General features: G+C 41.2%; 1 protein-coding gene across 1 annotated transcript; it reads left to right on the forward strand.

The window, feature by feature from the left end:
* Nucleotides 1-27,490, forward strand: itga10 (integrin, alpha 10). The gene is made up of 30 exons (XM_044207286.1): nt 1-931; nt 7,084-7,195; nt 7,286-7,395; nt 7,509-7,597; nt 9,880-9,994; nt 10,094-10,221; nt 10,780-10,928; nt 15,745-15,895; nt 20,019-20,184; nt 21,408-21,481; nt 21,565-21,709; nt 22,680-22,828; nt 22,971-23,114; nt 23,325-23,531; nt 23,624-23,754; nt 24,012-24,178; nt 24,309-24,451; nt 24,545-24,655; nt 24,755-24,840; nt 24,930-25,071; nt 25,198-25,290; nt 25,406-25,482; nt 25,646-25,735; nt 25,836-25,920; nt 26,073-26,186; nt 26,257-26,364; nt 26,464-26,577; nt 26,673-26,768; nt 26,851-26,964; nt 27,067-27,490. The coding sequence occupies exons 1-30, from the start codon at nt 880-882 to the stop codon at nt 27,118-27,120; spliced, it is 3,516 nt and encodes a 1,171-aa protein (XP_044063221.1). The 5' UTR covers nt 1-879; the 3' UTR covers nt 27,121-27,490.

The following is a 27,490-nucleotide window of genomic DNA, read 5'->3' on the forward strand; positions in this document are numbered from 1 at the left end:
ACAGGGAGAGAGATGTGGGTTTGAGGTTTGTCACTGTGAACCAGTTGCTCAGAGAGGAGTCTGCTGGATGGAGGAGGACGGGTGGAGGGAAAGGAGCTCTGAGGATAAATGCGCTCTTTCATTCCAAAGTGAGAAATCCGTTGCGAGAGGCACATATTTACACCGACAGAAACTCACGGGAAACAACCGTTTTGCTGTTAATGTGAGGAAAATCTGCGGAGAGGATCATGGATAACAAGCTATCAGAGGAACCGCGCACAACAACTCACCTCAAACTTTTGGCTTGATGATTCTGTCTACAGGAGAGCTTCAAAGACGCGCTCCGGAGTCAGGAGGGATAATGCGCGCTTCTGACTGGGAAGGTGTTACACATTAGTAATGCTTTAATGACTCAGAACTGCGGCCTCTTGTTGGATGGGACAGGTGCAGGATTTTCACTTTCAAAACATGGGTCACTGAGGAGTCCAGTAAGTTATTTATCTTAAAGACCTTTTCATGCGACACAATATAGGCTACATTTCTTTTCTATTCCCACAGGGACTTTAAGAAACGCAAACGTCACGGACAATAATTCTCGTGTCGATTAGGTTTATTTTATTTTAATCTATAGCCTATTTAACAACTCAAGACTACTTTTGTTATCGAACACGTCCTGAATCGAGCCCCCACACGCCCAGCAGATATGCCACTGCAGCACCGTTGGACTGGATTTTACGCATCTCTCGGGGAAAGAGAGAGCTGAAAAGGCGCGTGTGTGTTTATGTGTGTGTGGTGGACGCCGATGCACTGCATTTCCAACAGCTCAGGGGAGACCACTTTGTAAACAGAAAAAAAGAAAAAACAAATAGACGAGAGACTCTGCATTCATTCGTTTCATAAATGGAGCTGCGTAAATACCTGTTGTACCTGGAGTTCATCCTCCTCCTTAAAGGTAAGAACCACGTTTAAGTCATTTTTTTAGTGATGTTTGGGCTTTACATTTTGTTTTTACACATTTGCTGTTTTTAAAATAAGATGAAACATCATTGGAATCTGAGCAGAGGGGGAAATTATTCAGTCACTGCTCTTAAAGTGAAATTGTGAACTTTGGAGAACTATGTAAAGTCAACCTCTTGTCCATGATTGATGCCTCTTCACTGCCCAGTTGCTCTGCTGTCCTCCAGCACTGTCTCACTGGGGTGATATGGTCATTAACCTCCACAACTTTTGCACTTTAACAGATAACATGTGTGAATAATTTTGTCACACGTGCCTCCCTGAGTCCCAAAGAGCTTTATTCTGTGTGACAGTAAGCGACTGACCATGAAGACATTCCTAACGTGATTGTGTGCAGGAGAGTAGAGAAGCAGACATATTAAAACAAATGGCCACACTCTATTTGCCAAACAGATCAAAGGTATGGGAAGTTGCGCATGAGTCCAACAAAGTAATGGTTCCTGGTTCAAAGTCTGATCTTTTAGTAAATCTATGAGTTATGTCTGAGGAAATATTTCATACTCGTTGGAGGCCTTCAGCTACCAGAAGATGTTTGGAGCAATCAGAGATATTTGCATGTTTCAGGTTACTGGTTCCTCTCCTCTTACAGCTGACGCCGTCTGACCCTGGCAGCTGTGTAACTCGACCTCACTGGCCATATCAGCCATTCCCATCGCTTAGACTCGATGTCTAAAGGCGTCTATGCCATGTGCGTTTTTCTCCATGGACCATGAACATCAGCTCCCCTCCTGTACTCATGTTCACTGTGGCAGAGCAGCCTCACACATCTCATTGAGCCATTCCTGCTCAGCAGCAAGAAATTGAAGAAAAACACCATTGTTGTCTACCAAAATTAAGTGTTTGTGCAGCTGATAAGCAGCGGTTTAACTACTGCATTGTAGCATGCAGCCGTGAAGCAAAAGGAGAGCCATAGGCTGAGATATTATGTTGTGCAAGGCATGTTAAGTTCGTACTTGCTCTGAATTACACACACACACAGTCTCTGAAGTTAGTGTATAGATTGAGTTTTCATGCTATGCAAAATGCTTCTCATCCAGAAGCTGAGGAATGAGCGAGGAATGCATCAAGGTCATTCACACCACACACTTAAACACACACACACACACACACACACACACACACACACACACACACACACACCTATTTACATGTGCCAGCAGCCAAATGTTGCCTGCAGTTAGGTTTCACACATTGCCCTCCATTATCTGTTTGAATCAAGCATGTTCAGGGTAATTTCCCCCCTTTTTTACTGTGTAACCTTTGATTTAATTTGTACTGTAGCTTATGTGATCTTCGTGAAAGTGTTCTTGCACGTGTTTGGGTTTGCTAGCTTGTGTCATACATGAGGATGTAGGTGAGTGAGCATGTGTGTAATGTTAATGGTTTAAGCAGAGCTCCCCTGATGCGGGCAGCAGGCATCCCATGTCTGTTACACTCTGTTATGCTTTACTGAGATGTCGAACACAGGTGTGCGTGCGTGTGTGTGTTTAACTCAGTTTCATCAGTCATTCATAAATTTTCACTATTATTCTCCCAGCTATCTTCTTGATTTTTTTTACTCTCTCATCATTCGCTGACTTTCATTCCTACTCCCCCTCTTCTCCCACCCCCATTCCCCACGAGAGGGTGACAGAGATGAGAACAGAACACGATGGAGATAATGGAGAGAAAATCTGTGACAGGGTGAGAAGAGGCGAAGGAGTGGGCTGTATGGGAAACATTATGAGTCGGTTAAATAAAGATGATAGAAACAGACAGTCGAGCAGACATCTCTACTGCAGGACATTTCACAGAGGTGCTATAAGTCAGGGATGTAAATTAAAGAGACAGAGAACCAGACAAGGAGAGAGGGAAATGTAAATATGCTAGTCCAGTTACAACAGTATACATCAACGTCTTTGCATAAGTGCTGGCATGTCTCTATAGTATCCAAAACATTGTAGTGTCAAGTTCAGTTTCTGTTCCTCAACATGTGCACACACACGTATACATATACTACACAATCACAACTATACACATCCAGCGGCAGTAGCGCCCAGAGCTGAACGTGTGGTTGAGAGAATCTGGACCCAGTTTGACTTGATAGATGTTTGCCGCCAGTTGTCATGGCAATAGGTGGTCAGACAGGCTGCGGTAGTGTCATATATAAACCCCAATGAAAATGGAACCAGAGGAGGGAGGATAGGACAGGGAAAACAGGGAATGATGGTACAGTTTTGTGGGAGTCGGAGGGGTTGGGAAGGGAGAGGGGGCCTTGTAGTAGAGTTACTGTGTGTGTGTGTGTTTGTGTGTTATAGGAGAGGGGGTAAAAGAAACGAGCAATTTATGGTTTATGAGAGAATAACTGAAATAGGAGAATGACGGAGAAAATCAGTAGCAGGGGTTGTTATCAGTGGCCTGGTTTGTTGTGGAAAGAAATGTGGAATCGGAGAGGGTGGGTGATGTTGCCACAAGAAAAGAGAAAAATTTTACCACACTGTGTATAAGAGGGGTGATGGGCAAGAAGAGGAGAGAATAACTTGTTGCAAGGCTGGATAGAAAGATTTTTGTTCACTCTGGCCACGAAAACGGAAGGTTTAGTATTAAGGAATTACTCTGTCCTTGCCTACGCATATTCCCATTTGTGAAGTATATTAAGCATCTGTGCAGAATCAGATAGATGGCTGAATTTCATCAAAGTCACTGGAGGTTTGGACGTTGAAATATTGGAAGCTCACACAGATCTGCAAGATGAGCAGAAACAAGACTTAAAGTTTACAGCTACACTTGCAGCTCTGTGTGGCTCTACTTACAGTAGGCACAGTGGTGCTTTGAGCTAAATGCTAATGTTGGCATGCTAACATGTTCACAATGACAATGCTAACATGCTGATGCTAAGTAGGTATAATGTTTACCGTGTTCGCCATCTTAGTTTAGCATGTTATCATGCTAACGTTTGCCAATTAGCAGCCACAAAAGAGGTTGCTGGGATTCTCATTAGTTTTGCAGGTGTTTGGTCACAAACCAACGTATCAGGCAAATTCAAATTTTGACCTGATCATGGCGCTAGAGGAAAAGTTATTACAACTCATTCCAAGGGGAACATGAATGTGTGTACCAAATTTCATGGCAATTCATCCAATAGTTATTGAGACCACAAGTGTGAACCTCATGGTGGCCCTAGACAAAATCCAGGGGATCTCCATAGTCAGTAGTCTTCATCCTCTGGGGACACAAACATTTTGTGCCAATCCAATGATGTAGATGTTTAGATATTTCACAGGATAACTGCAAACTTTGACTTGCTGGTGGCGCTAGAGGAAAGGTCAGGGGATCACCAGAGTCAGCAGGATTCGTCCTTCGGGAAACATGGAAGTCTGCACAAAATCTTATGGCAATCCATCAAATATTTGTTGAGATATTTCAGTCTGGACCAAAATGGTGGACCAAGCGACATAACGACATTGCCATCCATAGAGTCATGCTGTTAGCATGGCTATAAAACCCCACATCTTTGTAGCTATAGATGACCAGTGAGTAAATCTAGGTAAAAGAAAAAGAAGAAACTTGACTGAAATTGCAATGACATTATAGGAAAAAACATTGTGCGAAAAAGAACAAATTAAAGAACAGGTAGAAGAAACTATAACATGTGAGAAAGTCAGGAGCAGAGATGGAAGAGAAACAGCGAACATATCTGGTTTCTCTCTCCAAACCAAGTGGAATCCCCCTCTGATTGGCCTGGCTGAGGTAACTGTCTGTGTGTATTTGTGGGGAAGTATCTGTATACAAGTGTGTGAGTAGCTGGTGTATAATCACAGCAGCAGTGTTCTGGTCTTGTTCCCCATTTTGGACTTCTTTTCTCCAGTGGAATCACTGAGTTATGTACAGTTGGAGAGTTACTGTAGATGCCCCTGGATGCTGCTAAATTACATGTCAACTCAAATTTATTTTAACAAAACAAATCCAACACACCCTGCTTTTTTAGGGCTACAAATAACATACAGTCGATATCCAAGTGGGACAAGTTAAATTCCAACGGTCAAGGGTAGCATAGTGTTTCTGAGACTGAATTGAAAATACTACATGATGATGCGCTTTAATTTAAGTGGAATTGTGCATCTATAGGAAATAGCAAAGATAGTTTATTTCCGTGCTGAACACTTGCATGATGTTACTAGTCTGATAGCCAAACAACTGATGAGCGAGCCAGTGATTGTGATGCATGAATGAATCAGCTGACGCCAATCTCCATTAATGTTGTGTATTTTATTCATGGTCATTTATATGCTAGCGGCATGGCTCCACGGATTGCAATGTCTGTAAGTCTGTCCAGTCTGACCACTATGGTCCAGACTGAAATATCGCAACAACTGTTGTATAGATTGCCATTCAATCTTGTACAGACAGTCATGATCCCCAGAGGATGAATCCCCTTAGACTGGTGATCCCCTGACATTTCCTCTAGTGCCAGCATGAGGTCAAAACTTCTATTCATCCAATACTTTGGACTCTTAGTCTGGTTATCCATTAAAAGTAAATATCTTATTTGATAACAAAATATATTGTAAGGTTGTATCTAGTATTTATTGTGAATTGCAAGTTTCTTTTTAAAAATCACATGACTAATTGATGGTATATATAAATATATAAGAAACCAGAGACAACCTCAGACACCCTGATGTAGTCAAGATAACCGAAAACTGGGAGTTGTACGACTTCTTTAATTTTGAATTACAATACTGTTTCCAGAAACCTTTAAATTCCTGGATGCACAAAACTCATAATACATTAATTTACTAACGTGAAGATCCGCAGTGTTGCTGAGATGTCATTAATCCTAAATTCCTAATCTTATTTATATTGAATTCTAAAAGGTCATGAGTAAACTTTTGTTTTATTTATTCATTCATTCATTCAGTTTCACTCTGATTAGCATAACATGAAACATTTAATCTTTGTTTGTGTGTATTAATCTTTTTTTTCTGGTGTTGTAAAAACATATTTAGACTTTCCCCTTCAGACTGTGAAAAACATATGATGTGTGTCTTTCATTTTGCCGGTTGGAACATGTTTTCCTGCTTCTGTTTACACCTAAATGTTCACAACTCTGTGAACTGTCTAACTACCATCTTGTTGCTCTCTGTCTTCTCTGTGTCTCCCTCACCTCTCTCTCTGGTTGTATGAAGGGCAGGCTTGTGTGTCATAACAGGGGACTTACTATACTCCATAGTTTTTCTAACCCACACCCTTCCCTGCCTTGCCTCTTCTCTCCCCTCTCCTCTCCGTCTTTCCCCTCAGACTGAACTCCCTTTTTCCTCAGAGATTGCCTTTAGTCATTCTATTTATCCATCTTTTTTAGCCCCCCTTCTCCCTCCCCCAATCCCCTCTCCCAAGGCCAAGAGGGAAAATAATAATCTGACTCTGTACTGTAGATATAAAGTTGTGTACACACAGTTTGTAGCTCCATGTTTTGCATGTTTTTCACAAATTATAATGACTAATGAATATTGTTGTCAACTTGTGTTCTTAAAGGGAAACGTCTGTATTTTTCAACCTGGATCCTATTTTCCCATGATTTTGTGTCTAAGTGACTAATGGGGACAACAATTTTTGAAATTTGTCTAGTATTGAGTGAGCCACGAAACAGGGCTGCAATGTAATCCTTCTGGGCAATTGGACACCGGCAATGAAAGTCCACTAAAAGTGCTTGTTTTTGCCACTGACAGACTCAGATTGTTATTATAAGTGTCTGATAACATTATGGAAAGGACCCTACAGAGATAGACCTCTTTGTTAAAGAGTAAGATCCCTTTTGTTTAACCAGAAAAGGCCGTTATATTGCTCTCATCAAAGCCACCAGACTCCATTGACAAATACAGTAATTTTCCCTGAAAATTCAGCCTGACATATTTGATATCTTTGAATTTAACATGAAGTTTTGTTGGACTGAACAACGTTTGACTGTACAGCATGAGTTTGTGATGACTGATCCACCAGCCAGTGGGGTTTAAGAGGTTAAGGGAATGGCAATTTCAAAAAAACTAAAAACTTGTATTTTTCTTACTTTGTCATCTGTGTAATAATCTGTTCTGTTATGTCTTTCAGAGTTGTGTGAGTGTTTCAACATAGATATAAAGCATCCACGCATCTTCACCGGTCCAGAGGACGCTCTGTTTGGCTTTTCTGTTTTACAACATGAATCAGATGGAGAGAAATCGTAAGAGAAACAGATAATATACGTCTTACACAAAGAGGATGTACGATGATGTTTTGATTATAAATGACTGACTGTGTCATTTTGTTGAAGGATGCTGGTTGGTGCTCCCTGGGACGGGCCGCCCAACAACAGGAAGGGAGATGTGTACAAATGCATTGTGGGAGAGGAGAAGAACTCAAACTGCAGCAAACTGAATCTAGGTGAGAGAAACAAATATTCTTAACAAATCAAATCTCCCTGAAAAAACAAGTCACATCAATTTTACATATGTTACCCAGATGCTACAGTAAACTGGTCTGTCCATCTATCTCAGGTGAGACTGCTCTCCAGAATGTTTCTAAAAACCTGAGGAATTCTCACCTGGGAATGACACTCACTCCAGACTCACCTGATGGCTTCCTGGTATGTGGATTCAACACTGAGAAACAAGATTTTTATTTTTATTTTTTTTTGACAGAATTATAATGAATCAATGGAGTGCTTTTAATTGATTTAGATTAGATTTATTTGACCTTAGATGTGACCATGTGCGGTTCATTGATCCCCTACTTCCGGGATACCTTTTTGGAGATTCATATGCACATTTACAAAATCTAACACACACAGACTGATTAATCACTCGCTCCTTAAATTTCAAATGTCTTTATTTGTTCATGGATTATATTATCCATATAGAAAATTATACATATTAAACAATCATATTATGAGACAAGCTGTCACTGTCTTCAGAAGCAACTGCTCACCTGAAAGCTATCCTGTCCCTTGCTTCTACTACTGCCGATGCTGCTGTTGCAACTCATTTTTTATCATCAGTCATTATATTGATTTTTTTTTTTTTGCTTAATCAGTTAATCAAATTACTCTATAAAATGTCAGAAAATAGTGAAAAATGCCCAGTACAAGTTCCCAGTGCCCCAGGTGACATCTTCAGATTGCTCATTTCATCCAACCAACAACCCAAATCCCAAACGTATTCACTTAACAATCATATAAAGAAGAGAAAGAGAGAAAAGCAGCAAATGTTCACTTTTGAGAAGCTGGAACCAGAGAATGTTAGGCATTTTTGCTTGATAAATGATCAGTCGTCTATCAAAATTATTGCATAATCATTTTTTTTCAATTGATTAATCATTTAACTGCTTTAATTCATGTAGCATTTCATAAGCCACCTCTACCCAACGCTGTACAAATTCTACATTCATATAATAATCTATTCCACGTGAGTTAGCTGACTGAACTGAGACCATGCTTTCAATGCACAGGCAAATACTGTAATTACTGTAATTATGCAAGTTGTGGGGCTATGCAAAGCTGGCCTTTCTCTGGTTAATTTCTGTTCTATTTTTGCGTGACTGTAGGTGGTACAAATTTGAGAATAATACTGTATTTGTTCTCGAGTCAAAGTCAAATCTTTAGGGAGTCAAGTCTCGTCTATCTATATCTCATTCAGTCTGTAACTCTGATTGTTGCTCTACAGTCCTGATTTCTCCAGTTTTGAGGCTTTTGGCTTGCAGAGAAACACACTTCTGCCTGGGCCAGCAAGCAGCAGTGTGTGTTTTGTATGCGTGTTTGTATATTAGTTACTGTGTCTATGTTCCTGTGTCTGTTTGTGTGTGTGTATATATATATATATGTGTGTGTGTGTGTGTGTGTGTGTGTGTGTGTGTTAAGCAAGTGAGCTTGCGTGTTTTGGTGTCTGCCAGGTTTTTACTGCGTCTTCGGGTGTGGAGTCGTGTACAGTTCACGAACGCCATCCAGCTTAGCCCACTTTAATGTGTGTGTGTGTGTGTGTGTGTGTGTGTGTGTGTGTGTGTGTGTGTGTGTGTGTGTGTGTGTCCTTGTGTGTTTATCTTAACCCCAGTGGTCAGGTCTATAACAGGATCGGAATGCGTCTCCGGCCCTTTGTTAATGACAGACCTACCAAAAGCCATAGCACCTCTCTCTCGACTTCTCTCTCCTTCCTCTCTCTCATCCCTCTCTTCATCCCTTCTTCTGTGCCTGTCTTTGTGCCTGAGGAGAAACCCGTCCATAATGACAGGGCAAGCAAAACCAGGATGTTTCTTTTTCTCTCATTCTACACCCATTTCTCCCCACTTTCAGTGTCTCTCTTTTGTCTCTCTGCTGTATGCATGAGTTTCTCTTTTATCTCCTCTTTTTGCACTCTCCCCCGTATTCCTCCCTCTTGGTATGAAAGCCAATTAAATGGGATGCTTTGAAGACAGAAATATTTTTATATGATGCCCCCACCCCCACCCCACACTCACCCCCCTACATTTAGCACAATCAGATTTAAATTGCTTTACTGGTCTGGTGTTCCAGCGCTGTTAAACCACTCATGACAACAGTGACTGCCAACATGTCAACAATAGTCTCCCTCTCTCTGCCTCTCCCTCCTTTTTCTGTCCCCCAAACCACACTATTGTAGTTTTTCCGTGACTTATTCCCTCTCATGACTTGTTTTCTTTTTGTTCCCCGTCTGCCCTCATTTAGTCTTTTTTTTACCCGACCACATTTGTCTACGTGTTTAAACCCTTTGATAACGGCCAAAAAAACCACCTACACGTCTTGTGAGCGGAACACAAATACTAAAAATATAAACCACTCAAATTAACTGTAGATGCTTCTGAAATTGCTTCACCTGTAAGACAGATGCTGACAGATGTGTGTGTTTGTGTGTTTGGCAGGCATGTGCCCCTCTGTGGTCTCAGGAGTGTGGTACTTCTATGTTCAGCACTGGCATCTGTGCCTCTGTCAGTGATGACCTAGAACCAAGAGAGACCATCGCTCCAACAGCGCAAAGTAACCAAGTATTTGCACACACACACACGCAGAGAAACATGCCACACAGGCCCGCTTTAGCTAACCAAATATTAATAATATAACTCCCACATTTGGCAGGGTGCTCCACATACATGGACATCGTGATCGTGCTGGATGGCTCCAACAGTATCTACCCCTGGTATGAGGTCCAGAACTTCCTCAGCAACATCCTCAGCAAGTTCCACATCAGCTCAGACCAGATGCAGGTAAAAGGGCATGTTGATGTGTATTTGCAGCACTGCCGATAAATATTATTTACATTGGTAATGGAAACTTGTGGGTTTGAATTTGAGTGAGTCTCCCACTTAAACCTCTGGAACCCCTTAGCTGTTGCCCAGAACAGTAAGACAAGCTAGTCCCTTGAGTGAAAACATGCATAGAGTGACACATACAGAATAAAGAACCAGTTTGGCAAATATGACCAGAATGAATTGCTTTAGTAATGTAAAGGGACATGAGCCGAACTAGCTTGAGGTTGGTGAGGAATGGAAGGGGGTGTGAGAGGAGGTTTGGGTTTTGAAAAGGGAGGGTAAGGGGTAGCAGGCAATGTGAGGTGAAGAGGAAATACCTCTGGTTTTTGAATGAATTCAAAAATTCCCCAATTGCACTGTTTGCTTTAAGAACAGGATTGGTACTTGAAGAGATAATTCAGCCCAGAAACAAGAGTCTCAGATGTTGCTTTCCACAATTATGTGCCAGCACAACCATGAACATGGCATTGTTGAAATACTTGTGTGTGTATGTGTGTGCGTGTGCACATTTAGGTTGGTATACTGCAGTATGGCGAGGTAGCAGTCCACGAGTGGTCTCTGAAAGACTACCAGACCACACAGGAGGTGGTGGAGGCCGCCAAGAACATCAGCAGACAGGAGGGACGAGAGACGAGGACTGCATATGCCATCCACATGGCCTGGTACGCCTGTCAATCACTGTTACTTCACTCTTACTGGCTGATGTTCCCTGTACTAAAACATGCTGTAGATTTAGCTGGCTAACTGGAAACTGTCTGACTGTTTAGATTTTGGTATAACATTAGATGGGTTTTTCTCTAAATATATTACTGTATAATTTGTAGTTATAATGACAATCAGGTCTATTTTCTTCTAGTCTGTTCTTCTTTCTAGTGATATGCTCCAGTATGATCCCATCAGGCTGCTTTTGATTTATGGCTTACCAAGCTATCAGACAAGGTTTAGATTAAACGGTGTAACATGGGGTACTTAAAGCTGCTCCAATCAATATATTGATTGATTTTAACAATAGATCAAATGACTATGCGTAATGTGAAAGGATTCGCATTGTGACAAACACACATAATTATGATAAATCCTTAACTCTGTCCAGCATTTTAGCATCTTTCAGCTCATTGTTTTGGTTTTACGGCCTGCAACTTTACTGTCTTGGTTCACTCTCACTGGTCTCATCAATACATTTCCAGGCAGGCAGCTCTTTTCAGCGAAAAACCTCTGACAAACCCACTATACGCTACCTGCCCAGCATTAAACAGCAGACAGACAAAGTTAGAGACTAGCCAGGGAACGTAATGGAGCATTTAGCAGCGAAAGAGTCAGGTATTTCCCTCAGAAGTTGGTGGAGACTAAAAGAGAGTGAATATTGGCCACAAGCACGTCTCAGTGAATGACAATGTTGCTCTGTGTCTGGATGCTGGATGAGTAAATAACCAACTGTTTGCTAACACGTTTGCCATAACAACTTAATGAGAAGATAATATGTCAATGTTGTGTTTACAGCTTGTTGTGCTGCCCCCAAGTGGTCCAAAAAAAACACAGACAATGCAGGTTTAAATTATAGAAGGTTGTTTTCGCTAATATTATTTTTATGTTCATAGAGTTTTTTTGGAAGCATGTGCTATCATCAGTTACTAAGCAGAGATACATAAATGATAAAATCTTGACAAAATATGTAGACTATTTTTAAAATACTCTCCTTTAACTTACTCCTGGCTGCACTCTTGCCCAGTTTCTCATCATCTTCGTGACTTTTCTTCGTAGAAGCATGTTGGGGGTATTTAAGCTGGTAACCCAAGTCTAAAGAAACAGCTCTATAGGTTGAAGGTCAGTGGCTAAATGAAAAGCTCTAATCTTAAAATATCTCTTTCTTTCAAAATAAAATTCCTGCTTTATTAAAGTCATACCCACATAGAGCACCACACCCAGACCTGGTGTGTGGCCACGGCTTCCATTTTGGGATGTTTGTCTTGGAGAGGTGCTGCTGCTACACACACACATGCACACAGGTAATTGGAGAGCTCCTGTTTTCTGGTACATTTAAAGGTAAAAGTTGGAGAAGTTTAGGAGCAACATTTAAAAGGTAGTTGAAAAGCAGTGACTGTAAAATGGAGCCAGTAAAATAGTGTAACTGTGGCATTAAAACACCAGTGACGGGAAACCCAGAAGCTACCACTACACACTCTGCTCTTTACCTTTCACTTTCACTACCTTTCCCACCCATTCAGATGGTGAAGACTCATCACTGCTCATGACAAAAAAAGGAAATATAGAACTTGTTACTCAGAAGTCATTTTTAAATCGCTAAAGTGAACGTTTTCTCAGGTGAAGAAATCAAGCCAGGGTTACAGTTTTTGAAATAATTTAAGTACATGTGTTTTGACTTACGCAAACATACATACATACTCCTATTCACACACACACACACACACAGATCAGATGGACAGATAGCAGCGCTGGCACTCAGCAGGAAAGTGACAGGGTAGAAAAACAGAGATTAGCTGAGCTGGTCTAGTTGGCTGCTGGCTCAGCAGGGCTGCAGGTGTGGCACAGCCTGACCCAGCCTCGTCAGCCAAGTAGTGCTCCTGCAGCTATAAAAATACACACAGAGACACTTACAGTAGACACATGCATGTATGAACACCTATACACACATTAAGAGCTCACACCATACACTCAAATTCACATACTCACATTGTGTTACAATACTTACAAGGGCTGACATTGACTGCATTCATTCCTTGCCCTCCCCTCAACCTCATCTTTAACCCTCTTCCCTCCATGTCTGACCAATAACTGTTACCCTAACCTTGTCCTTATTATAAACTTAACCCTAAACCCAAGCACCTAGCTGACATAGCTCCTAAATATATCTCCTTGGAGGCTTTTGATGACTTTATTTTTGTGTGGACAATCAGTACACACTCACACAAAGCTGTAGACTTAAGACTTGAGACTTGGACTCAAGTCAGACTTAGGTAACAAATTTGAGGACTTGACTTGACTTGACTGGGAACTGACTAAGACCAGACTTACTTGAGACTTGACTGTCTGGGACTTACGGGGAAGATGGCGGAACAAATGGTGGTTTAACTCAAGTCAGTAGAAATAAACCCACCAAACCTTCTGTGTGTATCTAGATAAACAAATGCTGTGAATAGTGATGAGTGGGGAAAACAGACAAACTGGAAAAACAATAAAAAGCTAAACTACCTCAGTTTGCAATGGAATGGATTTCCAAACACGACAAAAGTGAAAATGAGCATCACCATCAAGACCACATGGATACGCTGCAAGCTAGGCTAGCTAACTTTAAGATGAGTTAACTACTCAAAGAGACTTGACTGTATAATGTCAACAACAAAAAACAAACAAGAAAGAAAGACATTAGATAAGACAGCAACATAAATGAGACAGCGACATGCAGCCTTTATATGGCCACATGTTAGTTAATATTAGTGTTAACACATTATGTGTCCTAATCCATACTAAAACATTCCTGAAATCTTGTCGCCATAATGAAACTGCTCTCAGCCAAGAAAGAGCCAGGCACATAACCACCCGTAACACGCTGTTTTTACACTTCGGTTTTTGTACGGATTAAACAAGAGATATACGAGATATAACGTGTTAATTATTTAGCTTTCAAGGTGTTGGTAGGCAGATTCTGTACAAAGCCAGGCTTGTTGTTTCCCCCCTGTTTCCAGTCTTTATGGTACACTAAGCTAATAGCTGCTGGTTATAACTTCATATTTATCCATACAGACATGGGAGTGGTATCTCGTCTAAATCTCGGCAAGAGAGCAAAAGAGCGAATTTCCCAATATTTCAAACTAATCGTTTGAAAGGACTTGGTCTCAGCTTGAAAAAGAACTGTGTTAACACAGTTTTAAAAGGAAAACCATGAGCAAGACACTGACCCCCAAATTCCTCTCAATACGTAATGTGTGTGAGGACAAAAGTGGCTTTGGACTTGCATACAGATGTAAATGACAGTAAGGGAGTGCACAGAGGACAGTTTGAATGCAGAGTAGATGGCAGACTGATGCATGAACATCAAACAGCCCGCTACAATTGGATTAGCCACTGATTTTTATATTGCTCCACCCGTCTGAGACGCTCTCACTTACCCACACACACGCACACAAAAGTATGCACACAGACCGCTGCTCCGTGTCATTACCACACTGCTGTGACTCCATAAAATGGGTTGTAAATACAACCAGGCCTCCCAATTAGCTCCACTCACTTTCTCTCCTCTTTCATCTCCCCTTCCCTCTTTCTCATCTCCTTGTGTCTTTCATCCTAATTTTTCTGTGCTTTTCTCTATTCATTTATATTCTTCCTTCCCTTCTTAACTGTTTATATCTGTCTTGTCTCATCATTTTTCTCCTGCTTCTCTCCTCGACCACATTGCTTTCCCCTTTTATATCTCTCTCTTCTCTCTTTCCCCCCAGTTTTATTTCACTCTATACATCACACAATCTTAATACCACATCAGAGCAGGATTTGCACTTCTCAGTTGTAATATTTGGCTTCATTTTACTTTCTTTTATCATTCTTTTAATATGGATTCCCAATCCCGTTCTCTCCCTTCCAGTTACCGTCCTTAGTTTTTTCTGTTCCTCTTCTTTCCAGATATATTATCTGCCATCTTTGTTTGTTTTCTTCTCTAGTCTTTTACTCTAGAAATCTATTTGTTCCTGTCCTCTCCTCTCCTCTCCTTCTCTGCACCCTATGTAATTTGCAGACTGCATAAGGGAAATGGTTGTTTTTTAACTTTCTTGCGGCTGACCACGATGTTATATTTAGGCAAGGGCTGGAGTTGGGCCTGAAAATGACTGAGTTCACTAGTAGTGACTACTCTCCCTAGTTCACTGTGTGTGTGTGTGTGTGTGTGTGTGTGTGTGTCTGAGGCTCACCAACCCTATTCAACACTTGAAGCAGGTCCCACTGAGAACAGGTTTCCTGCAGACAAACAGGGTGTGGCTTGGGTGTGTGTGTGTTTGTCATTTAGGCTTCCTCTCTGTATCATGGCACAAGCGGATGGGAATGCACAGATGTGGTCGCTGCATGCAATGACCAATATGAGTAACTGGCAGCTAATGTAAGTGTGTCAAGTATGACTAATATAGTTGTGGAAAGGTCCAGTTGTGAGTTGGACCATATCTGACATGACGGGAAGGAACTTAAATCCAATCTCTCAGTGTTTTACTGGCTATTCATTTTCCCAGAGAAGCACTTGAAATTGTATATTATTTTATAGGGGATGTTTATTTGAGATTTTAGGAAAAGTGACTTTTGTTCCCTGGTATCCACCCTCTCTCTCAGGCTCTTTCACTCCTCGTACTTTCCTTCTATTTTCATTCTCTTTCTTTCTTGTGCTCTCTGTCTTGATTCAAGATCATTCAGCTGGATTTTCTTAGCAAACTGGCATGACATTCTTTATCTGTTATTTGTCTGTCCTTTCTTTCTTTGTAGCACGGAGGCGTTCAGTGCTGAGCGTGGAGCAAGGGAAGGCGCCACCAAGGTGATGATTGTAGTGACGGACGGAGAGTCACATGATGGGGAGGAACTACCAGACGCTCTGAAGGAGTGTGAGAACAGAAACATCACCAGATATGCCATTGCTGTGAGTATATCTCATCAAGTCTCGATGGATCATTCCGCTTTTCTGGGTTTTATTTGAGAGTTTTAGTGTCTCATGATGCTGATTCAGGAGCTTTTTTCTACCATGATAAAAGTGAAACTATTGTGGGAAACACACAAACAACCAACTTACATTATCAGTGGGGTGTGTGGAGCATCCCTGACATTCCTTATACATTGTGTGAAAGTGGTATGGTGACCATATACACCCTCAAGCAACCACACAATACCACCACCACTGCCCCAAAAATAACATCTCCAAATTACCAAATGAACCTCTTGGGTCTACTAAAATAGCCAAGTGGGAACAAAAACTCTTCCTTTCCAGCCCCACCCGACCCCCTCAACACATAGAAACACACTGAGTGGTGGCATGGTCTTAATGTCAGAGGGGCAGACAGACTCTAGTGGCAGGACTGGTCGCAGACCCCTCCCTTCCCCACAAGAGAAGCTGGGGAACCTCCAGACTCCACTGGAACCACAGAAGAGAAGAACATGAGCCAACATGGTAAGGGAGTAGCAAAGTGCCACTATAGAAATATGCGTAGACAGTGAAGATCGGTTAAGATATCTAGTAATGGAGAAGTTCAGTTAGCCTGTTTGGATAGTCCTTGTGTTTGAATTATTATGAAGCTTGGTTAGTTTGTGCTGTGCTAGAAATCCGTTTGGAAGATTTACAGTAAAAAAAAAAAAAAAAAAAAATCATATGGTTGGCAATGCATTTACCTTGCTGCTGTGAATTATGATTTCCTCAATTCCACGTATCGGAGCAAAGCTATTCATAAGGCAAGGCAAGGCAAATGTATTTATATAGCACATTTCATACCCAAAGGCAACCCAAAGTGCTTTACAGTACACTAAAACAAATGATAAAAACAATAAAAGCAAGCAACCAGAAGCACATAGAATAGAAACAAACAGAAAAATAAAAATAAAAGCAAACAGACAAAAACACACAGAGTAAAAACAATAAAAATAATTATATTGACAGACACTACGATTGTGATATGATTCACGATTAGTGGGAATGATCATAAATGCATCATAATTTTCATTTTCACTGAAAAAACTATTAAAATCGTGATGATGTGACATTTGTTGGGGTCTGTACCAAACAAACTTGTTTTCTTACATTTGGAGAACAAGATTTGTAGGCCCTGCGACGAGTTGGCCACTGTCCAGGGTGTACCCTGCCTAAGGCCCAAAGTCACTGGGATAGGCTCCAGTCACCCGCGACCCCTAACGGGACCAAGCGGTAGAAAATGGATGGATGGATGGATTTGTAGGCCGGGGCATCTCTGCAGGACTACAGTACTTCATTATAATGCTGTTTTGTCACACATTTTACCTTTTATCAAAAAATTGCAGCTTCTACGATTTGGATATTGCACTTTGCCATATTGCGATTTCAATAATATTTTGATTAATTCTGCAGCCCTAAATAAAAACAATAAAACAAACATTTAAAATCACACAGAATAAAACAATAAAACAGACTAACAAATAAAATTGATTTGAAAGAAAATTAATTAAAAGGGGTTTGCTCTGCCTCTGGAACAACTGCTGTTTGATCAGACTGGGATCTCCTAAGGAAAAGGTTGTCTGTGTCTTCCTGAATGTGTCTCTCATACTGTCTCACTAAAGCAAGACATCTTGGGAAATTAAGTGTGCTCTGCCCTTAAAGCATTGGTTCAAAGAACTGATAAGAGATGACCCTGATGAAGGCCACATGTCGAAACATGTTGGTCTCATAATAAAGATACTACAAGTGTTGCTGGAGTTTTGACCTCTTCTTTTAGTGGTACTTAAACATGCAGATAGTTTTTGGTTTTATTTGTCCAGGTTTCGAGATTTCTGCTACCACACTAATACAACAGAGGTAAGAAAAATTGAGTTTGTACATGGTGCCCAAAGTAATGGAAAAATTAATTTTGCTATCATGTCACCATGCTAACATGCTCACAATGACAAAGCTACCATGCTGATGTTGAGCAGGTATAATGTCTACCATGTTCACCATCTTAGGTTAGCATATTAACATGCTAACACATGCTAATTAGCACTAAACACAAAGTACAGCTGAGGAATGTCATTAGTTTTTCAGGTATTTGGTCATAAACCAAAGTGTTGAACAAATTGAAAGGTGTGAGGATTATCCACAGAAACAAGGACACTCTGTCTGGAAGGGATGTTGCTATTACATTTTTTAAAATGTAATTCTTCAGTGCTTTTAGCATCACAGATAAAATTCAATTTAACACCATTGTATTGGGTTGGAGGCAGATATATTTAAGGCAGTTATAGTTTAAAACCTGGGAAAACCCAAACTACAGTTTCTGCATTGCTGAATACCACTAGGGAAAGGGGAGAAATTTAGGTTTTTTTTATAATTTGGGTGAAGTGACCCTTTACAATGCTGATTAAAAAGGTATGTTAGTCTTTGGTCTAAATCCTGACCATCCCAGTAGAAACAGGGAGAGGATAAAGGTTTGCAAACCATAAACTGTGTTAAAATATGTTGTTATGAACATTTCACTTTGTGCTACTTAAATAACAACTCTATCTGACATGTGCACAACATAATGTTAGGTCAACAAAAGTTTAATTTGAGAGAGGGAAACAGACAGAGACAGAGAGTCAAAGTATGGCTAGAGCAGAAATTGTATACCCAGCCTGGATGAAGAAAACAAGAGAGAATGAGGTGGATTTTGTGGTCGAGTGTTTGCCCAAAATGTCAAAGTGATGACAGATAAGGACTACTTGTAACAGCAGCCGTGTTTTGATGTTGCTCTCCGTGCTGCAGCCTGTGTGTGCCGGTGTGTGTGTGTGTGTGTGTGTGCATTGAAAATGGCTCACAGGGGAGGACAGAGCTTTCAAAAACAAGAGCACGATCACTACAGGCTGTGTTTTATACATCAGGGCAGGTCAGGGGCTGGAAGTGTGTGTTTGTGGGGGAGCAGTTTATACAGAGCCATGCATGTATGTATATACACATGTATTCATATATTCAAACGCTATTGTATTTCCGAATTCCTTAAATCTGGAAATGTGCTTTATATTTTAACAAGACTTTCTCTTTTCTGCCTTCTTCTTTATTCTTCTCTTTCTCTGTTCATGACTATGTAAAAGCCAGCAGCAGTTGGCAGCCTGAGTGGAATTTCTCAGTCTCTATAAGATCTTAATGTACATATTTATATGTAGGCTCTCTTCACGTTACACACTACACCCCTCTCCATCCCCTACCCTTTGAAAACAGAGGATTTCCTTAGTTTGCTTGGCAGTTGGAGTCACAGGGGGAGATTCTTGGGTTTGGTTTCTCTTATGGAATTTTCTCATTTGTACTTCAGGCGTTAAGCCATAGGCCACTGCTGCTACAGTATATCTTCTGCATCAGTCATCTCTTCACCTCGCAGCTAGGCCTGTGCTCCTCATTTACAACTCTCTGGTGGCTACACATTCCTCCGTTCTTATGTTTTCCAGTCAATTTGTTGCCTTTAGGTATTGCTTAATTACAAATAAATTACACAGGCTGTGAAGTGTGTTTATTTTCATTTTATTCACAGTGAAATCCTGCAGTTCCAGGTTTCTTATGTGCTACTTCAGAGTACATAGGGGTGGTGTTGGCCCTCTCTTCTCTTCCCTCAGACTTCTATGATATCTCTCTTTTTATTCTACTGAAGAAACAGTAGGGTTGAAATTGTAGAAACGACTACGACTGAAACCTTTTCTACGATAGAACACTCCTGGACGAATGAGGGACTACACCGTCTTAGTAGGGTTGAAATGTCAATCAGTGTGCTCCAGGCCTTTTTTCCCCTTGGAAGTTTGCCATCCTCAAACTGAGAAGCACCTGATTCAGCTACATACTGCTGGAAGACACGTGGAGAACCCTGTTTCATATCTCTTTCTCTCTTCACTGTCTCTCAGAAACATGGAGAAGTAATTGCTCTCATACATGCCAAAGTGTCTGTTTGTGCTCTCTGCTTTTATTGCTTTCACCCCCTTTGTCTCCTTCCAGCTTAATCCCTCAATGTTTTATTGAGCTTGTGTTATCTGCTTATTCATTTACCGTATTTTTTTCCTCTTTCTCTCACGCTGCGCTCCAGGTTCTGGGTCATTACATCCGCCGGCAGCAAGACCCTGAGACGTTCATTTCTGAGATCAAGTATATCGCCAGCGACCCTGACGACAAATACTTTTTCAATGTGACCGATGAAGCCGCGCTCAATGACATTGTGGATGCCCTGGGTGATCGCATCTTCACTCTGGAAGGTTTGTGATAAAGAGAAGGAGGCTGTGGATGAATGAAGGATGAACTGGTTTTTTTTTAAGAAAGAAAGAAAGCAGCAATGTTGCAGTTCTTTACGTCACTCATTAGTTTTATATATAGTTGTGTCACATGATGACATGTACTGTACTAGCTGTTGATCACAACCAAAAGCATAAAAATGCAGATATTTACTGAATACTGTGTAGTTGGGATTTTTACAGTCCAATTGTCCAACTGAACGAGAGTAACACTTTTCATTAATGCAATTCATTATAACATATTATTAATACCGTAAAATGACCAAATCCAACTACTGACTCTTTTTTATTGATGTATTGATTGAACCAGAACAATCATGTGTAAAGTTAACTAACAACGTTAATTAACATTATTATTTTGTCATATTATGTGACTTATCTCTTGGGGCACTATTATCACATCATCACTATCAAATATTGGATTTATAATATATAACATTATGTAGTGACAATACCATATTTAGCTAGTTACTTTTATTTACATTGCATGACAGCAATTAAACCAACTCATTTTTAATTCTAAATCTAAATTTAATAATTTGTTCTTATATGTATAAATATATTATAGGATCATCTGATGTCCTTTTTTAAGGTTTAAGATGTACAACACCCATACCATATTGAAAATCTTTATTTAGCTCCCTGCTTAGTAATTCACAATGTTTACAGTAACACTGTTGGATTAATCAACATATTTTGATTAATCAATTAGTCAAACAATATAAAGGAAACAAACATGAGGGTACAAAACTGAAAGTAGAGTCTGAGAAAGAAGATGAAGAATGAAATACAAGAATATGAGACAGAAGTGGAGAAAAAAATATTTAAGAAGGTGGAAGATAGTGAAGGAGGAGGCTCAAATGAGAAAATAAACAGTAGTCCTGCAGAGAAAGCAAGAAAAGGAAAAGAAGGTCGACAGAGTGTACAGCTATCACAACAGTTGTGGGAACATGAGTATGGCTGATGAAAAGCGATGCCACCCTTAAATGTTCAGGGAAATCAGAGAGGAAGGGGCAGGAGGAAAGGAAAGGGTGAGGCATGTCTGCCACCTGTGGTCCTCAGGGTGAGAGAGGGTGCTAATGATGCCATCTAGATCAGATCCTGAGAGGGAGAGGAAGGAAGGGTGGAGATGAGAAAAGAAACATGTCGACAGAGAATACTGACTCTCTGTCTCTTTCCACTTGTAGGCACGCTGGGCTACAACGAGAGCTCGTTCCACATGGAGATGTCTCAGATCGGCTTCTCCACACACACACTGGATGTAAGTCCGGTAGCCGTTCATCTTTGTGTGAAGTTCATGTGTTTTACCTGTGTGCCTCATCCATGCTCTTCTCCATTCTTCAGGATGGCATTCTATTTGGGATGGTGGGCGCCTACGATTGGGACGGTGGAGTGTTGAAGGAAGGGACCAACGGACGCATCATGCCGCCCAGAGAGGCTTTTGAAAGCGAGTTTCCACTGGAGCTCAAAAATCATGCTGCCTATTTAGGTACCCGCATATGACAACACTGAACATGATGCTAAAAAGCATCATACTTGTGGTTTTTGCATATTAGTGCATTACTGTCACAGATTATTGTGTTACTGTGTGCTTGGACTGATTTGAAAAGTCTGTCTTCCAGGGTGATGCATTCATGTGTTGGTGGGAAGCCTAGACATGAGAAATGTAGTGCTTGCTGCAGGGCCCAGGCACAAAGTTGTGCCTGGGCCACATCAGTTGTGGGCCCCAAATCACCCCCCATTTACAAGTTAGTTTGGTTATAATCTGATTAGGATTATATACACTATCAATTAATGTGCAGATTATTTTCTCAATTAAGTGGTTTGTCTATAAAATATCAACAAATAATGAGACTATCCTGTTACAATTTCCTAAATCCCAAGGTGACATCTTCAAATTCCTTGTTTTGTGTGACTCACAGTCCAAAACCCAAAGACAATTAATTTAATCACATACAAAACAGTGAACTTGGAGCCTTTTGGGGCCCTGAGTGTTTGGGGCTCTAGGCCAGTTACCTGCTTTGCCCAGTTGATAATCCAGCTTTGGATGGCTACTTAACAGAAACCTCTTTTAGTGTAATAAGCTCCAAAAATGTATGTGATCCTTTCGAAAACATCCCTGTTTGCTTATTGTTTATCTTTCAGGTTAGTTTTCTTAAAACATAACTTCTGAATTAACTCACATGTTTCCACTAGCACATAAAAACACACCGTCCCAGAGTAGGTTGAAGTCAGACCACACTTTCAACTGCATGAACATGTAACGTGATGCGAACATTGACAATAGGTCAACAAGATGTGACACATTACTTAACTCAAGCACATTTCTCTGCAAGTTGATTTCCATGATCTAACTGGTCAACAGTGGTGAAAGAAACAACTGTATGACTCTTTTAACTTTATTGAAGGCTATAGATTAGCCTGCAGTGTTTGATGATGTGTATTTATATTGTTTCCAGGTTACACAGTGTCATCTGTGGTAGTTGGTGACTGGAGGAGGCTGTATGTAGCTGGGGCTCCTCGATTCAAACACAAAGGCAAAGTCATCCTGTTTGAACTCAGTAATGAGGGTGATGTCAACATTGTACAGGCCCTCAATGGAGAACAGGTAAAACTCTCTCCTCTCCCTTCAGTCACTTTTATTTGTTTATTTATTGTAGCAGAAAACAGCAGAAATCCCATTTGTCAGAGATTAAAGTAAGGGCTCCTCCTACTGGCAGTAAACTGAAAGAGCATGCTTCTGTCTGTAGATTGGATCTTACTATGGCAGTGAGGTGTGTGGGCTGGATATCGACCAGGATGGCATCACTGATGTCCTTCTGGTTGCAGCTCCAATGTACCTTGGCTCAGGAAACAAGGAGGCTGGTAGAGTCTACATCTACACCCTCAGTGGGGTAAGACAGCAGTGGCACTGATCATTCTTCTCCTCATGGATTATTATGCAATCATTATGAGAATACACAGCATTTATCAAATTCTTGTTAGGTTTCCATAACAATTTTCTCAAAAGACTGACAATAATATCTATTTTTTGTACCCCCTGCAATGTATCCTGTCACCTCCAACTCTTCTATCTTCCTTCCTTCCTCTTTCTTTTCTCCCAGGAGGAAGTGTTTGTATCTAATGGGACTCTGAAGTCAGAGGAAAAGTCACAGGATGCCAGGTTTGGTTATGTGCTGGCAGCCGCTCCAGACCTCAACCACGACGGCTTCACTGACCTGCTGGTGGGAGCCCCGCTGGAGGATGAACACAAGGGGGCCATCTATGTGTACCACGGAGATGGTATTTACATCATCCACAATTATAAGCAGGTACATTTCATTTATCTATAATTATATTTTCACTCGTGTATTTCAGGATTCAGTCAAACTGATTTCTGCTTTTGTTTCTGCCTCTCTCTCAGCGTATTTCAGGGTCATCGATTTCCCCCTCCCTGAAGTATTTTGGCCACAGTGTGAGTGCTCGGTTGGACTTGGATGGAGATGAGCTAATAGACTTGGCAGTGGGAGCACAGGGCAGTGCCGTGCTGCTCAGGTGGGTAGAGGCAGAGTTGGGAAGGGAGAGAAGGGACTTGCCAGAACAGATGTTATTTTATAGCTGCAAGCACGGGAAATAATGAAGCTAGACAACAGCCAGCTAGTTTCCACATAAAAGAAAATAAATAATAAAAAAATAAATAAAAAAACAACATTTCATTTCTTATGTAGATTCAAATCATCTACTGCCTTCTACATTTCACATGGCTAACAATTAAATCCTGCTTTATCATCCACCGTCCTTCCTGTCCCAAGCTCTCGAAGCATAGTCCAGATCAATGTGAGTCTGTCCTTCCAGCCACACTCCATCAACGTCATTCAGAAGACCTGCCAGAGGGGAGGCAGAGAATCAGCCTGTCTCAACGCCACTGCCTGCCTCACAACTGTGTCCCGCTCCCCTGGATCACACAGCAACAGCTTTGGTATAACACTCACTCTCTAATCCTTCTAATTAAGCACTGTAAGTGTTGTGAAGTGGCCAGGCACACAAATAATTAGAATGGGAATTTTCCAACACTCACCATCTGTCCCAATTGCCTGCTCTCTCCTCAGATCTGTGGGTGTCGGCCATGTTGGATGACAGGAAGTTGTCTGCGCGGGCGCTGTTTGACGACAGCTCCCACCGACAGACCCAGCTGGCAGTCCGAGTTCACACAGGACAAACTCGGTGTTACAAACTGCCCTTCCATGTCTATGTGAGTGTTGGTACTCACCATTCATACACATGCAGCAGGACAAACTGAGTGACTTTATTTAATCACTGACCTTTGTTTCTGTCATTGTTGTAGGACACAGCAGATTACATCCGTCCAATTAGCTTCTCACTGCGGTTTAAGATCAACAGTACAGAGAGTGGTCCAGTGCTGGATGAAGGCTGGCCAACAACTGTCAAGAAATCTGTGAGAGGCACAACATTGACTGTTCTCATTACTATCTTTCTTACTGCATCCCTCTTTTCTCCATCAAACATGCTGTCCTCTCCACTTGTACCTCTCCAGATCCAGTTCTTTAAAGACTGTGGTGAAGATGATGTGTGTACAACTGACCTGGTGCTACAGGCTCATATGGACATCTCTGGGACAAGGTACAGATCTTTTCTTTCCACATCAGTTTGACAAAACTGTCAATGCAGTTGTTAGGTTTCAGTGAGTTTCCATTGTTTTTTCTCCACAGACAGAAGCCTTATGTGATTCGCAGCCCTCGTAGGCGTCTGGCGGTGGAGGTGCAGCTTCAGAACAGACTGGAAAACGCCTACAACACCAGCCTGACGCTGCACTATTCACGCAACCTGCACTTCTCCAGCCTCAGCATTAGGGTAAACCACACACATATACTGCTAACACATGCAGCACCACATATAACTCACCATACACATTTACATAGATCTATATAGACAAACTAACATACAATTTTTTTCTCCCTTTTTTTTCTTTTGATGTAGGAGTATGCCCACTTTAAGATTGAGTGCACAGCACTTGGTGCCCACAGCCACTCGTGTAATGTCAGCTATCCAGTATTTCGCTCCCAGTCAAAAGTAAGTCCATGCCGAGGAAGTAGCTCCATCACTCTCTCGACTCAGCCCACTCATACTTCACTTCATCCAGGTGAAATGTGTCACTTCAGCAAGCTGTTCTGTTCTTTTGTGGCAGGTTAACTTCATGTTGGAGTTTGAGTTCAGCTGCACATCTCTGCACAGTCGAGTGCAGATGAAGCTTAATGCTGCCAGGTAGCTACTAAAGCAGCAAGTTCTGCATGCTCCATGCACACAGTTCACAAATACTGAAAACTTCAATAAATATAAGGTTTTTGTTTCCACAACAAGAGATTAAAAGTTTACTGTCTTCTGTAAAAAGCACCTGAGTTTATGTAACCCTCTGGTTCTTTTACAGTGACAGTGTGGAGAGAGAGGATACTACGGGGGACAACAGTGTTCAGCTGCAGAGTTTTGTTCAGTATGAACCAGACTTGTTTGTTAGCAGGTATGGGTGTGTATAGCATACTGTCTGTATTATTCAACAATCAGATATTTTAACGTTTTTGTATTTGAATGTGTATTTTTTTTGCTGTTTTTCTGTACAGTGACTCTAATTTGAACCGATATGAGGTCCATCCCACTCGGACAGTGTCAGAGGCAATTGGACCAGAGTTCTACACACACGTCAGGGTAAAGCTATGGCTCACATGCTCATTTTATAAACTTTAATGCAACCCATGGCTTATTATTATTGTAAAGCTCCCAGTAAATAAATCAGTCACCATCACTCTAAAAAAACAAAACGAGGCAAAAATTAGAGCATTTTTTGTTTGTGTTTGTAGCTGCAGAACCTCGGCTGTTACTCTGTGAGTAATCTGGAGCTCAGGCTGCATCTGCCCTCTGTGGCCGCGGGAGACAGAGTCTTTATGACTGTCACTGATGTCTTTTCATACAACGTGAGTAGTGCTGCTGCGTGTTTGTGTCTCTATTTTAGATCATATCTGACATATTTAAATTGCACCGTAGGCAACAGGGGTGAACTGCAGTGTGCTGAGTGATCTGTCCCAGCTGAAGGCCAGACAGAGAGATGTACGCTCCCTTCATCCTGAAGACATGATGCAGAATGACATACTGGTGAGGCCCCTGGTGGCAGGGCAGCTACTGAACGCTGTGCAGCATCAGTTTACACGTTGACAAGCTGTAGTTTGTTTATGTGCTTATATCTATGTTTAGAACTGTAGCAGGTCATGGTGCACTGAGGTTGTGTGCGAAGTCCAGCAGCTTCTAAGAGGGCAGGTTGCCGTCATTCGCGTCAGCCGCAGAGTTCATGATGATTTTTTCAGAAAAGTGAGTTACACAACAGCACACAGATGCTCATTTGAGCCAAATGTTCCTGTCCTATGACACAAACATTGGTCATCCTTTCTGTGTCTCTTTTGTAGGCCAAATATAAGTCAGTGAGGATAATAGGTGCCTATCACCTCGCAGCTCAGGAGACTAACCTCATCACTCTGGGCACAGGAACAGTCTGGAGGGAGGTAAGAAGACTATAGCAGGCTATTGAGTGGCAGAATGGGAATTTACTTTCTCTAATCTTTCCCTTCATCTATTTTTCTGTAGACGGTACTGGAGGTGCTAAAGGGCCGAGCTATTCCCATCTCTTTGTGGATTCTGATTGGTAGTATCATTGGAGGTTTGCTGCTACTGGCCCTCATCATTTTCATACTATGGAAGGTATTTTCATGTTACATTTACCTTAAAATTTCTTCAGGATGTTCATTCTTCAAATGAATGTGTTGTGGACAGAAAATCAATCTCTATCTCACTTCCCGTCAGATGGGATTCTTCACACGCAAACAGAGAGGAGAGGATGAGAACCATGAGGACTGAGCCCAACTTTTGCTGCCATGACAACAGTCATTTGCCATGACGACTACCACATGAGCAGAGTCCAACTCTTGCCAGACACAGAAATAGTCCTGGGATTGGACTCGATACACAGATGCAACAGGGACCTCCAGGACCAAAGAGAGCATCACGAGGGTCCAACAGAAATGCACTACCCACTATTTCCAGGGTTGGGAGCACTTATGTAAATAATCTTTTTCTAATTTTAAGGAAAAACCAAAGTGTATTAAACCACAATTCTTCTATTTAATATACAGACATCTTCTTGGTTTCACATTTCAAACGATCAATTTGTCCAATGTTTGTCTTACAGTTTTGTGTTCTTTAATGAAATTAAAACTGTTGAAAATAA

The sequence above is a fragment of the Siniperca chuatsi genome, linkage group LG9, assembly GCF_020085105.1.
Source record: "Siniperca chuatsi isolate FFG_IHB_CAS linkage group LG9, ASM2008510v1, whole genome shotgun sequence".
Lineage (NCBI taxonomy): Eukaryota > Metazoa > Chordata > Actinopteri > Centrarchiformes > Sinipercidae > Siniperca > Siniperca chuatsi.